Raw genomic sequence first — 14,485 nt, 5'->3', positions numbered from 1 at the left:
AGCTTTTTTTTCTCACACGTGACGTTTCCTGCAGCCTAGAAAGAAAAATGTTTATTCTGGATGTTTTGGAATACCTTTTAAAACCTAATTTATTTTCTTTCGATGGTGAATGGTTAAATTTTCGCTAAATGTTCGGTAAATTTTTGCCATCATTGGACAATTTATATATGGGATGGTGGGAGAATCTTCTTCTAATCCATACAGACTTATGAAAAAAACATTTTTTCGCTACATAGACAATTTAATTTTCACTATGGATATAGCTTTTGGTTCTTTGGATGAATTTTTGAAGTATCTCAATCACAACAATATGAACCTAAAAGTCACAGGGCTCTGTGATAAATATGATGTTCATTTGTGTGGCCGAGGTACTTCAATACATACTGGACTCTACAGGAAACCTCTTTCAGGAAATACTTTGCTGAAGGCCAGATCTGGCCATCTTCGACACCCCGCCAGAGGTATTCCTGTGGGCCAGTTTCTCAGGATTTACAGAACCTGTAATAATCCTGTGACATATGAAACAGAAGTGTACACCTTACTACTTTACATTGTAGCAAAGTGTAATTTCTTCAGTGTTGTCACATGAAAAGATATATTTACAAGAATGTGAGGGGTGTACTCACTTTTGTGAGATACTGTAGGTAAGTGTACTTGTTTATCTGCATTGTATTCTGTTTTATTGCTGTTTTCTTGCAGGAAGTCCGATATGGCACTTGGCCAAGGATTGAGTTGTTAACCTAACCAGCAGGTTGAACAATAAACAGACCACGCCTCAAATGTGTGGATGGGGGAATCATTCCCGCTGAGCTATTGTGTTCTGACAGTGGGAAACATCCCCACTTCCAGAATACAATGATCAGTGCTGCCGGCTATAGCCGGTTGCTCTGGTCGAGTGCCATTTATCCGAAAGGCTGGTTCTACAGAAGTCAAATTTCAATCCATGTCTGGGTGGCTTTAGAGGCTTTTGTGGTTATTTTTGTGGTGAGTATATAGGCTTATGATAAATACTTGCAGCTCTCTGTATACATTGAATGTAAATTTCTTATCTCTTTTGCAGGCACAAAGCCACATCCTTCCTCATTGTGGGGGTGTTGATGTCCACTTTAATGGAGTAGTTGATTGTTTTAGACAAATTGTGAAGATAAAAGGTATTCTGAGCCTTTGGAATGGATTGACTGCTAATTTACTGAAGGTGACTTGTTTTTTGTTTGTTTTGCTTCTTTTTTTTTTTTTAAAGTGTATGTAAACGCTAACCATGAACATCTTATTTGCTCTCATTCGGTCTGTTAAATTTTCCCATTGAATGCGTTTCGTTATATCTCTCCAACAAATGTAAAAAAAAAAAAAAACCTGTTGATCTCATCAGAAATTCAGAGCTGTCCTGTTCCTGTGTTATTTCAAATAATCTAATCAGTCCTACTTAACTCTCTTCTTTTGGGTGCTTTCACACTTGGGAACACGCCCATTCAGCAATTAGATGCGAAAACTCCAGTTCATGCAGTAATTGCATGCAAGTTACTAGTTCCTAGCCACAGACTGCCTGTGTCCAGAACCGATCACTGCATGAGCGATTACATGTGAGTGGGCACAGTTAGCTGTCAGAGCCAACAGCCTCCCAATGCTTTCAATGGAGTTGCCTCTTGCAGCCAATCATGGGAACCCCTACTGGGGTTCTCGCATCCGATTGCCGAGTGGGTGCTTTTACAAGTGTGAGTGCACCTTAAAACTAAAACCTCCTTGTCTGCTGTGGAGAGGTGGAGCATACCTATGCTTCAGAAAAAGATAACTGGGCAGGGCTGACACAATTCCTTGCATTTTGGCAAAAAAAAGGCAATGGGGTTGATTTACTAAAACTGGAAAGTGCAAAATCTGGTGCAGCTCTGCATAGAAATGAATGCGCTTTCAGTTTTTTTTTTTTCAAAGCTTAAGTGAGCAAGCTGAAGTTAGTATCTGATTGGCTACCATGCACAGCTGCACCAGATTTTTCACTTGTCAGTGTTAGCAAATCAATTCCAATATGTTGTTGGTTCACAATAGGGAATTAGGAGCTGAGTGTATTTCTACAAGGCTTTCTAAGGCCTGGGCTCACAGGAAGTAGGCTAAATGATACTTGGTGTCATTCAGCTCAGAAGAGGAATAACACTGAATTAGAAACTGGGTATATTTGTGAGGGACAGTGTCAGAAATCAGGTGAATATAGCAGCCAAACCTGCTTTTTCTTTTTAAAGACCTGCACAGGTAACCATGTTGTGTTTTGGGCCAAGTTGGACCTTGGCTTTATAGGCCCAGTAGGTGATGTTTGAGAGTGATCTGAATGTGTATTGTGTCTGATCGCTGACTGAAATCTATGGGCACCTTAAAGGAGTTGTAAATTCTCCACGAATTTGGATTTGAAAAACCTTCTGTGCTGCAGCAGCCCGCAGAGCCCCCCTTTTCTTTTTCATACATCATGGCAGTGGTGTATTTTGGTTTTGTGCTTCCCTAGGCAAGACTAAAATCGGGCACCCCCCCTCTGAATTTGTCACACCCCTTCCTGTTTAAGACCCACCCCTTCATCTGTCAACTCCATCCCTTCCTATTTAGGCCCCACCTCTTCCTATTCGAGCTCCACCTCAGGAGTTGGTCAGAGACCGCGGACATGATACAGGAGTTGGTCAGAGACCGCGGACATGATACAGGAGATGGTCAAAGACTGGGGACATATACAGGAGATGGTCAGAGACTGCAGATATGATACAGGCGATGGTCAGGGGCTGCGGACATGGTCAGCATCCTCCTTCCAATACATTTGCCAGTCATTACTTACATGACACATCACTGTGACCGCCCCCTCCGCTGAGCCCCGCCAAGCTGACGTGAGTCAAGACCTCCCGCCCAAGCATAGCCGCTGTAAGCTGAGAGGGGACCACCCCTGCGGCCGTGCACAGCCGAGGTGAGCTGAGACCGCCCCTCTGCTCCAGCCCAGCTAAGCAGGGGCGCCCCCCCGCCTGAGCACAGCTGAGGTGAGCTGAGACCGCCCCTCAGCTCGCACAAAGCCAAACCCAGCTGAGTGGGATGGCCCCCCTGCCCGAGCACAGCCGCGACATTCACTTTATGCCGCTTTATGGGGGACTCTATTTGTGTGGCTGTCAGAACTCGTGGGGGGCTTTTTCCGTGTGGGGGTGGCTTTCTTGCAGCCCCCCCCCCTGCAAAGTGCCGCCCTAGGCCTGGGCCTTGTCGGCCTAGGCCAAGACAGCACTGCATCATAGGACACAGAGTTAGGCTAATATTCATATATTCATTAGCTGCTGGGTTATACTTCAACTCAAGGTGAATGGACGCTGGTAGACCAAAGCTCTTTAGACAGGGGTGATCCCCTATATAACCGCTTCCATACAGGAAGTACTTCAGTTTTTTACTATGGTCTGGAAAGTGGATGGCATGGTTGTTTGAGCTCTCTGAGCTCCAGGTCTCTAGTCCCACAAACGGTTCTTAAATGAATCAAGGGATTGACCGATTGGATCCATTTGACACAGGCTCTATATGCTTAGATAAATGGTACCCAAGCCTCGCAAATAAGACTCCAGATCCTGCGAGGTTTTGCTTGTAATGCAGCCTCCAGGCGCTGGACCCTGCGAAGTGGAATCCTATACGCCACAGCGCGAAGGCGTTCCTGCAGGGTGTTGTACGGGTCCAAGGGAGTGGACCCGTAACATGAAAAAGGTACCCAGTCCTTAAAGGGTTAAACAAGAACTTGACTTGTCCAGTAGATAACATACAGGGCTTGAAATATCCCGTTGACAAGAAATTGGAGTCACTATTAAAGGCTTCCTTTTCTTTGCCCAGTTCAGCTATTCATTCAGCTGTTGCAGCAATTGGTATCTGCCAGTTCATAAAGGATCAGATCAGACGACCTGACAGGCCTAACCAGGAGGATCATAAATACTGAAAAGTCAACCTTGAGACCAGCTCAAAGTCTAAAGTATTTAGGTCTGATCCTAGATACGGTCCAAGCAAGAGTATTCTTGCCACCCACAAGGGTCTGTGCCCTGAAGGATCAGGTGTGTCAGATTAGGGGCACCAGACAGCCCTCCATTCGGCTCTGTATGAGTCTTCTAGGGAGGATGGTATCCTCCTTCAAGGCGGTACCCTATGCCCAGTTCCATTCCAGGCCTCTACAACCAGACATCTTGTTGGCTTGGAACAGGTGGTTGCAGGATCAGAACCTGCAAAAGGAAAGATCCTTCCTCCTGATAACTTGGAGAGTACGGACTACAGATGCCAGTCTCTCAGGCTGGGGAGCAACCCTAGAATGCTCACAGCTCGGGGGAAATGGTCAAGGACAGAACAGATCCTGCCCATCAACATCCTGGAATTATGGGCAGTACAACTGGCCCTACGGTCCTGGACGGCAGAGCTTCAGGACTGCTCTATTGGGGTTCAGTCCGACAATGCCACTGCAGTGGCCTATATAAACCACCAAGGCGGTACCAGGAGTCATTCAGCTCTGAAGGAGGTGAACCACATACTAGCCTGGGCAGAGGAACATGTTCCAATTCTATTGGCGGTCCATATCCCAGGTGTAGAGAAGGCAGATTATCTCAGCTGCCAGCAGATCTGCCCGGGGGAATGGCCCCTACCCCCAGGGGTGTTCCAGGAATTTTGCCAATGTTACGGATGGTCAGAGGTCGACTGGCATCCAGGTTCAACAAGCTACAGCAGTTTGTAACCCGAACGAGAGATCCTCTGGCAATCGGAGCAGATGTTCTGGTAGCTCCATGGAGCCAGTACTCCTTGGTTTATGCTTTCCCTCCGATCCCTCTCCTTCCATGTTTGTTGCACAGGATTCAGAGAGAGGGAGTTCGTCATTCTGGTGGCACTAGCCTGGCCAAGAAGGCCCTGGTGCCACCATATTGTGAGACTAACAATAGACGGGCCATGGACACTTCCACGCCGCTCCGATTTACAGTCTCTAATTTTAACGGCATGGCTATTGAAGCCAGGATGTTAAAGGACCGTGGCATCTCGGAACCAGTGGTGTCTACCCCAGTGAATGCTAGAAAAGCTGTCACTAGGAAGATCTATCATAAAGTCTGGAAGACTTGTACTGCTTAGTGGGAAACCAAAAAATAGCCCATTCATAGTTAGTAAGGTTGAATAAAGACACCAGTCCAATCTGAGTGTCTACAATTGTCCCTATCGCTGTACATTGCACACTCACATTGGTCCCTACCCTGAAGGAGCCCACAATCCAAGGTCCCCATTCATATACTAGGGCCAATTTTAGACAGAAGCCAATTAACCTACCTGCATGTCTTTGGTTTGTGGGAGGAAACCGGAGTACCCGGAGGAAACCCACGCAGGCACAGGGAGAACATGCAAACTCCAGGCGGGTAGAGTCGTGGTTGGGATTCAAACCAGCGACCCTTCTTACTGCTAGGCGAGAGTGCTAACCACTACACCACTGTGCCGCCCATTCTGTATAGTTTTCCTGGATCTTTACCTTTTGGACATATTGTAATTGCAATCACAGATATTGATGATAAAACAAACTGTCAGTACAGACCAAATTATGATCCACTAATGCTTTTTTCTTTTTTTATTTGTTTTCAGATTTTTCCATATTACGGTTTAATGTTCAGCACTTTTGAATGTTGCAAACGGTATTTCCTCTACCAAAACGGTTACCTTGTATCCCCGCTCAGCAACCAGCTGATGCCGGGAGTGGATCAGAGTCTGGGGCCCTGGGAACTGCAAGAACTGCGCAAGTTTCTCCGGCAAAAGAACATCGAAAACAGAAACCCTTCGTTAAAAAGCTAAACCAGGAGGACAGGAGAATACTGTAATGCTAAATTTGTACTTGTATACCTTACATGTAGGTGTACTGGGAGATTAGAGTATTTATTTTTTGGAGCAGCAGCTTGTAGACTGGTCTATGACTAATTGTGATTTTATTCATGGATTTTTAAAGAGGACCTCCCTTTTTGCTTTGCCACATGTGCAGAGAACACCTCCACCAATATGAAAACCTCAATCTAAGTATCTGATGTCCTCTGATTCTAGGAGACACTTAACTGAAGATCATTTCCCTGCTTTACTAGTTTCTTACTACAGTTTTGTATTCATAATATGCTGCATTTTTGCCCTAGGGGGCATTGAGTGAATGGCTGATCCAGTCAGGGGAACTAAAGATTTATAAAAATACTAGTAACACTGCAATATTATATACAGCTATATTCAGAGTAGGGGTGCAGCCAGCTGCTGAAAGCCCTTAAAGTGATACTAAAGTCAATTTTTTTGTTGTTAAAAATAACAAACATGTTATACTCGCCTGCTCTGTGTAGTGGTTTTGCACAGAACAGCCCCAATCCTCCTCTTCTGGGGTCCCTCTTTGGCTCTCCTGCCCCCCCCCCCCCCCCCCCGCTTAGTGGCCCCACAGCAAGCAGCTTGCTATAGGGTACTGGAGTTGAGTAGCAGCCCCCTCTTCTCATTGGCTCACTGACTTTGACAGTAGCGAGAGCCAATGGTGTTCTCAGCCAATGAGGGAGAGTACCAGGCAGCTGAGTCTCTCCTGCAACTTCGCTGGATCTAGATGGGCTCAGGTAAGTATTAGGGGGGCTGCTGCACACAGAAGGTTTTTTATCTGAATGCATAGAATGCATTCAGATAAAAAATGAACTTCTGCCTTTACAACCACTTTAAGGTCACCACACACATTACAATCTGATTTATATCTATCAAAACTGTTGTTCAAGGGCCTGCCTGAGTGCATACAAATTGGTTAGATTAGGTAGGTGCTCATATTAAATCACATGGTAACTCCAACGTTGATTGTATGGTCAGATTGTACTGTGTATAGCAACTCTTAGCTCAAGTGTGACATATCTGTATTGTAGTGAACCTCATGTCAGTACTTTGAACTGCCATTGTCTCAATTCCAAACTTTTAGATTCTACTTTAATTATCCCAGGGTTGGTTTGAATTTGGTGATTTCAAACATTACTGTTTTATTTGAGAGGTGTCGGTAGTGTATCGGTTAAAGGTATACCAATAATGGTAATGTATGAGCAATAACGTGTATTTTGTTGCTGACAATGATTTTTCAACACTTTGTGTAATATATGCTTAAAGCGGCATTAGACCCAAAATCAAACATTTTACTATGTCGCAGTTCACCAATTCTTAGATGTGATGGCTGCATTCGTTTTTCTCTTTTAGGCTTTCTTTCCTTTATTTTCATTTGGGGATCTGGCCAGTAAGTCTGTTACAGGGTTGAGACAAACCATTTAACACCAACAAGGATGCTTATGATGATCGATCAGCATTTATTTATTTATGTAAACCTTTATTCCAAAGGGAAAAAAAGTTTGCTGTAACTTCTTATACATAGCTGAAGTTTGCCTTCAATTTGCTAGTGTATTTAAATCTGCTAGTACATCAGACACTGCCCTCCTTCCAGAATAACAATACTGCTGTCCAAACGTGCCCCCTGTTCTCCTTCATCCTGAGTGGGGGAACACTAAGACAGGAGGTGTGTTACTGGCCAGATCAGGTGAAAATTAGGGGGGGAGAAGATTAAAAAAGAAAACAAAAGCAGCCACCACATCCTAATGATTGGTAAGCTGCAATATATGATGTTTTTGGTTTGGGGTTTAATACTACTTTTAATGTGTGGCCAATGATAACTAATTTCTTTATAGAAAAGGGAACATGTCAAACCACATGTATTTTTAAAAATTAGTGCCACAGCTCTTGGGATCACGGAAATTTTTCAACATCTTTGAAAATGTCGTACTGTTGCAGGAACGTTCTGCTATGTTGGCTACATGATAAAATACACCTGCGTTTTTAACGGTGGAACAGGTCTCTCTGCGACTGAGACCAGCCGGTGTAGAACCATCATTTGCTGTTCATGCTCCCATACCAGACGGTAGAACTGTGCTGCCTATTTAGCTTGTAAAACACCTGAAGAGTGCCCAACAAGCAAAATGCCATTCATTTCAATGGCACCTGTTCACATCTGAGCATTTTGTCACCTGAAGCTCAAAAACGAACATGAGCTTCTTTGGGGCAGATGACAGGTGTTTTTTTTAGCTTTTTACATTAGTGACATTGCGGTAAAAATCATAGCAAAATCGTGGTAAAAACAGGCAATTTTGAAACGCTCAGGTGTGAATGCAGCTTTAAGGTACATATGGATATGCACAGTGTGTGTACCTTGAAACACTGAGTTGTGTACACAGTCACGGTTGCTGTGTATTTGTTGTTACAGCATCTGTTGTCAGTCCTGATCATGTTTGGTAAATTTTTGTGCAGTGAAAGAAAATTCTAATGGAAAAAAAATATATAGTGGAACTTCACCCACTACTTATCATTTGGCAGTGTTTTGGGGGGGGGGGGGGGGGGGAGGGGAGCAGGTACCTGATTTTGACAGATACCCACTCCCTTCTGGCTGGATCGCCATGGCGATCATCTGCAACATCTTCTGGGTCCTTCACATACCTTGCAGTGTCCTCTCGAGTACCCCCAAATGCAGTTGTTACTGTCTTTGGCTATGAGTGTGCCAGTTTATGGGGGTGCTGAAAAGGTGTCCCCTAAATGTGTGGCGGAGGGGGGGTGGGGCCGTTCCTGACTCTGCATCCCAAAGTCAGTATTTACATACCGAAGAGCCCCAGATTTTTTATTCAGCTTTTTATCAGTGCAAAGGATCACTGTAGTGGCAAAATAACTACAGTACATACTGGAGATAATTTTACTACTGTGTATTAAAGTACTGACTGGGGCTAAGATCAAGGGTGGTCACACACCTCTAAAGACTGGGCCTAAATCAGGGATGGTTAAGCACAATTCTTTGTATTAAACATTCCCCTGTATGGTACATAACCTATTAAATAGGTGAGAGGCTGCTATAACATTTGCACAAATTAGTTAACTAATATTCTATTTTAAATGTTCTTTTTATTTTTCAAAATGTAATGTTTATTGTAAAAATGTAATATGGTAAAATATACTGTAGCTAGTAGTAGTTCAGCCTTTTCAACATTAATAATGTATTTATTTTTTTAGGGTTTGTACACCAAAAGAAACAATAGAGCTGCACAATTAATCGTTAAATTGTGATCTCGATTCAACCCCCTTGATAATCTCTTGCAGAGTTTGCTGATTCTTTCATATAATAAGGGGAGAGACTTATCTGCTCACTCAGCTGTCAAAAGAAAACATCTGGGCAGTCTGCCAAGTTTTAACATGAAACATTGTAACTAACTCTTCCTTCTTAGATCAAAGGGAAACTTCTGTGAGTAAAGAAAAAAATCCAGGCAGTCTGCCACTTTTTGAAAACGTATAAATGCAGGAAGTTTAACCACTTAAAGTCTCTATCTTTTTCTGAAACTTTCTTAAGATAAAATCAATATTTTTTTGTTAAATTACTTGGAACCCCCAAACATTATATATATATATTTTAGCAGAGACCCTAGGGAATAAAATGTGAATTGCTGCAATATTTGATGTCACACTGTATTCGCCCAGCAGTCTTTCAAACGCAATTTTTTGGGAAAAATACACGTCAATGAATAATAAAAAAAAGAAAACGAAACTGTAAAGTTAGCCCAATACTTTTTTTTTTTTTTTTTTTTTTTTTATGTGAAAGATATTATGCTGCGAGAATAGTGAGAGAATCGTGATCTATCTTCTAAGCAAAAAAATTGTGATTCTCATTTTAGCCAGAATCGTGCACCTCTAGAACACCACATATACCACCAGAACACCAATATATATGTACCATGTAAAAAAGTGAGGCTAAGATTACAAAGTGGGGCTAAAAGGTAGGGTTGGGCCAACCCTAAGCATTTGCCAATGCTCCGATACCTGAAACTGTTACCTTTTTGGGGTGCGTTCTAAGATCATACAAAATGAATGGGCTCAAAATGCACTGCAAAGAATCGCATGTGATTTGAACAGAAATGTGGTGTGATTCTTGTCCGAATCGTATTCCGTTCTGCCACTGCTCCTGTGTGAATCCAGGCTTGTCATAGTAATTTCACCCTGGGTTCACACAGAGAAATTGCGGGAAACGGCATTTGATTTGGACCGGAATTGCACCACATTTCTGTTCAAAACGCATGTGATTCTTTGCAGTGTAATTTGAGCCCATTTATTTTGTATGGGCTCAGATCCCACCGCAAAGGTATCGGCAAGTACTTGGCCGAAAGTATTGGTACTCATTGGTAATGAAAAAAAGTGTTGGTGTAATCATATTAAAAAGTAAGGCTAGGGTGGTTCTGTTACAGACTTACTCCGTTATTTTCTGAGATTTTCCTACCGAACCTACAGTATACTCCCACAAGACTCGTCTCATAATGCTGATCTCTAAACAATCGCCCAATCATTTCCTGCAGTAGCACTTACTGCACATTTGCTGCTCAAAGAGACTTCTTATGACTCAGGAAAATACCAATATAAGCCAACTGTATAAAAGAATAAACTCATTTTGTGATCCAATACATATTTTTACATGAAGTCTATCAGTTTACGAATGACATCAGTACAGATTTTTTTTTTCTGCAATGCTAGTGTGGGATTTGAAATGGGTAGTGCTGCTAAAGCTTCAGAAGATGTATAAAATGACATTCTAATCCAGAATTGGTAGAATGCAATATTGTGCACCTTGTAAACCCATTGCCGAAAATAGGAAGTGTTATACTTTTATAATTAAAGAATATGTAAACCCAACAGTTCCTATTGCTGATATGTGCTTGCTGTACCATGTACTTGTATGAAAAACTATCCTGGTATTGCTACCTTTTGTGTGAAATTCCTGGTGTTCCTGCCAGTCCCTGTTTTTCTATCAAAAACTAACCACACTAGGCATGAGAGCACAGCATGGTCAGTTCTCTAGCTATGCTGGGAACTCTGCCTGCTCTGCTCCAATGATCAGCCATTCACTGGGAAGACCAGTGCACTGCTGTTTATCCTTCCCCAGCTCTTATGTAGCTGAAAACAGGGAATGTGATCACTTATAAAGCTTGACAAAAAGGTATTTATTGTGTGTGTGTGTAATATGATTTTTTATAACCGCTTACCTGTAAAATCCTTTTATTTTGAAGTACATCACGGGACACAGAGCCATAGAAATTACTATGTGGGTTATAGTCCACCTTCCGGTGCTGGACACTGGCACACCCTAAACAGGAAGTTGCCTCCCTATATAACTCCTCCCATACCGGGAGTATCTCAGTTTTGTAGCAAAGCAATACACGTGTATACTAGAACAAGGGGCAGGACCTTTGTGTCCCGTGATGTACTTCAAAAGAAAAGGATTTTACAGTTAAGCTGTTATAAACATCCTATTTTCTTTAATCATACATCACGGGACACAGAGCCATAGTAATTACTATGTGGGATGTCCCAGAGCAATGCCAACTGAAGGGAGGGAGACAAACAAAGTAGGGCACCATGAGTACAGAAGATTTATACTGCAGCCTGCAGTACCCTGCGCCTAAAGGCGACATCCTCATGTCTTTTTACATCCACCAGATAGAATCTGGTAAATGTATGGATTGAAGACCAAGTTGCGACCTTGCAGAATTGAGCCACGGAGACTTGGTGATGCACTGCCCATGAAGAACTAACAGCCCTACAGGAGTGCATTTTGATTTGAGGGGGTGGAATCTACTGCTTTAAACCAAAAGCATGAACGATTACTTGTCAAATCTATTTAGAATAGATTTCAATGCTGCCTGTCCTCTTTTAGGATCTTCAGGCAACATGAATAAAACATCTGTTTTCCAAATCTGAGCAATCGCCTTTAAGTAGACTTGACTGCTCTCACCACATCAAGAGAATGTAGTGATTTTTCTTCCAAAGAACAGGGTTCTGAAAAAAATGAAGGTAGAACAATATCCGGTTTCGATAAAAACCTGATACTACCTTTGGTAAAAAGTTAGTATGAGGACTCAATACTACCTTATCCTTGTGAATAATAAAAATATGGCTCTTTACAAGAAAGAGCAGCCGATTCTGATACCCTTCTTGCAGCAGATATTGTTACCAGAAAAATATAGTTCCCTTGGTAATATGTCGTATCGGACCAAAAAAAGGCTATTTTGTAATGCCAACAAAACTAAATTCAAGTTCCAAGGGTTCAGGGGTTACCTAACTGGAGATTAAGCCATGTAAAAAAAAAAGGCAGCGGGGACCGTCCTTATTGCGCAGCGCAACTCGCGCATGCGCAGTAGGGAACCGGGAAATGAAGCCGAAAGGCTCCATTTCCTGATTCCCATACCCAAGATGGCGGCGGCAGGACCCGAGAGACGATCTAGAGATCGGCTTCGGGTGCTGACATCGCGGGCGCGCTGGGCGGGTAAGTGTCACTATTTTAAAAGTCAGCAGCTGCAGTATTTGTAGCTGCTGGCTTTAAAAAAAAAAAAAATGCGGAGTCCCGGCGGAGTCCCGCTTTAACCATTTCGACCTATTTTATCATCACATCAGCCTGAGCTTACAAAACAGTACTGGATTGAGCTGCACTGACTTTTGTATGGGGGGGGGTCTCTAAACAAGGATGGAAGGGAAATGGCAATTAAGGATGCGTCTGTGATTTCAGTTTAGGATTTAAAAAATGCTCGTTTTCATAACAAGTTTTGTCAGACCTTTTCTCTTGAATATGAATAGCAACTTGTATTCTAATCCAATGTTCTGCCTTTTTCTCCTTGTGTCAGTAACTGCATAGCATTTGAGATCTTACGCCGCGTACACATGACCGGACTTTCCAGCAGACTAGGTCCGACGAGGACAATCCGATCGAGTGTGGGCTAGTCCGATCGTTTAAAAAAAAAAAAAAAAAAATCAGACGGACCTAGAAATAGAACATGTTTCAAATCTGTCTGACGGACTCAACTCTGACAGACTAAAAATCGGGGAAATCGTTCGTCTGTGTGCTAGTCCGACGGACCAAATACGACGCAAGGGCAGCTCTTGGCTACTGGCTATTGAACTTCATTGTTTAGTCCCGTTTACGGACTTAGTCCGTTCGTGTGTCACCAAGTACGTTCTTTCAGAAAGTCCGTCGCAACTCCGCCGAAAGTCCGTTGGGAAGACCGTCGGACCTAGTCTGCCAGAAACTCCGGTCGTGTGTACGTGGCACCAATGTGCCCTAATGGCAGAGTATGTTGCTGAGCTGGGATTATGATGATTACTTTTCGGTTCAGAAAGGAAGCAATGGCATCTGTTTCCAAACTGTGTGCAATGTCTGTACAGGATTATCATAATTCAATGTTATTCTACCACTTTGTTCATTAAAATTTTTATATATTTTTTAAATATATGTAAAACTGCATACAACGTGCATTAAAGTCAATGGCACGGAGCCACCTGGTGTTTTTTTTTTTATTGTTTTCATGCACAGCCATTTTAATACAACTATTAAAATGTTTTGCTATATATTGACAAACGTTATCTGCCATTGAGAATGGAACTGCACAGACAGATTGCAATACATGTATTTTAAGAAAAGAGGCTCTCCTGGGATAAATGAATACAGTAAAACCTTGGTTTGAGAGCGTTTTGCAAGACAAGCAACATTTTTTAATAAATTTTGATTTGATATACAAGCGATGTCTTGATATACAAGTAGCATCATGTCACAACTGAGTATAAAAGAGAAGAGAGGCGCCTCTAAGTGTAGCAGTATGGTTACATTAAAGTGGAAGTAAACCCATCGATTTAAACAGTTAAAAAAAAAAGGCATGCCGGGAATGCTAACTGCACATTGGCTGTGCTCTCAGCCAAACTATCAAACCATCCAATGGCTGGTGTCATAACTAATCACATGTGCAGCACCATAGCAGTTGAAGGTTAAACAGAGGCAAAGATGGTAGCTTCCTTGGCTGAAAACGATAGGGGAGTTTACTTTCACTTTAAGTGCCGGTTCACACTAGTGCGATGCAGGAACCCTGCGAATCAACTGCGGGTTCCCGCATCGCACTTGACACGCACGGCAGTTCACACTGCCATATGCGATCTGATGGGGAGTGTCATTATATGTTAACGACACCCCCATTTCAGCTGGCATATCGCACTGCGAACTGACAGTTCGGACATGAATCGGATCGCATATGTGTGAACACACATGCGATCCGATTCTGGTCCGAACAGAAAAAAGGGTCCTGTGCGTGTTTGGACCGAATGTATGGCTGACATCGCACCCGCACAGACATCGCATGTAATGTGAACAGCCGTGCGCTGCGAATTACATGCGATGTCTGGCATCGCGCTAGTGTGAACCGGCACTTAATGAAGGTTCAACATTTAGCAACATATTGCTACACTAATGCTGCGTACACACGATCGAATTGTCCGGCGTACTTAGTCCGGCAAACAATCCGACAGATAGTCCGGCGGACTTTCTACCGAACGGACTTGGCCACACACGGACACACAAAGTCCGGCGTTTGCTAGCGTGATGACGTACAGCACGTACGACGGGACTAGAAAAAGGAAGTTCAAT

General features: G+C 43.0%; 1 protein-coding gene across 1 annotated transcript in view; it reads left to right on the top strand.

The window, feature by feature from the left end:
• Positions 1-13,345, top strand: part of SLC25A43 (solute carrier family 25 member 43) — a 66,606-nt gene extending 53,261 nt beyond the window's left edge. The window contains exons 5-6 of the mRNA XM_077484119.1: positions 1,061-1,195; positions 5,596-13,345. Coding sequence (XP_077340245.1) covers positions 1,061-1,195; positions 5,596-5,802 — 342 coding nt within the window. The 3' untranslated portion in view covers positions 5,803-13,345. The remainder of the gene's footprint in view (positions 1-1,060; positions 1,196-5,595) is intronic.
• Positions 13,346-14,485: the final 1,140 nt, after the last annotated feature.

The sequence above is a fragment of the Lithobates pipiens genome, unplaced genomic scaffold (assembly GCF_037356315.1).
Source record: "Lithobates pipiens isolate NorthernLeopardFrog02 unplaced genomic scaffold, aLitPip1_a1.2 Scaffold_1, whole genome shotgun sequence".
NCBI lineage: Eukaryota > Metazoa > Chordata > Amphibia > Anura > Ranidae > Lithobates > Lithobates pipiens.
The sequence above is the reverse complement of the archived record's forward strand: the minus strand, read 5'-3'. Positions and strand labels throughout refer to the sequence as shown.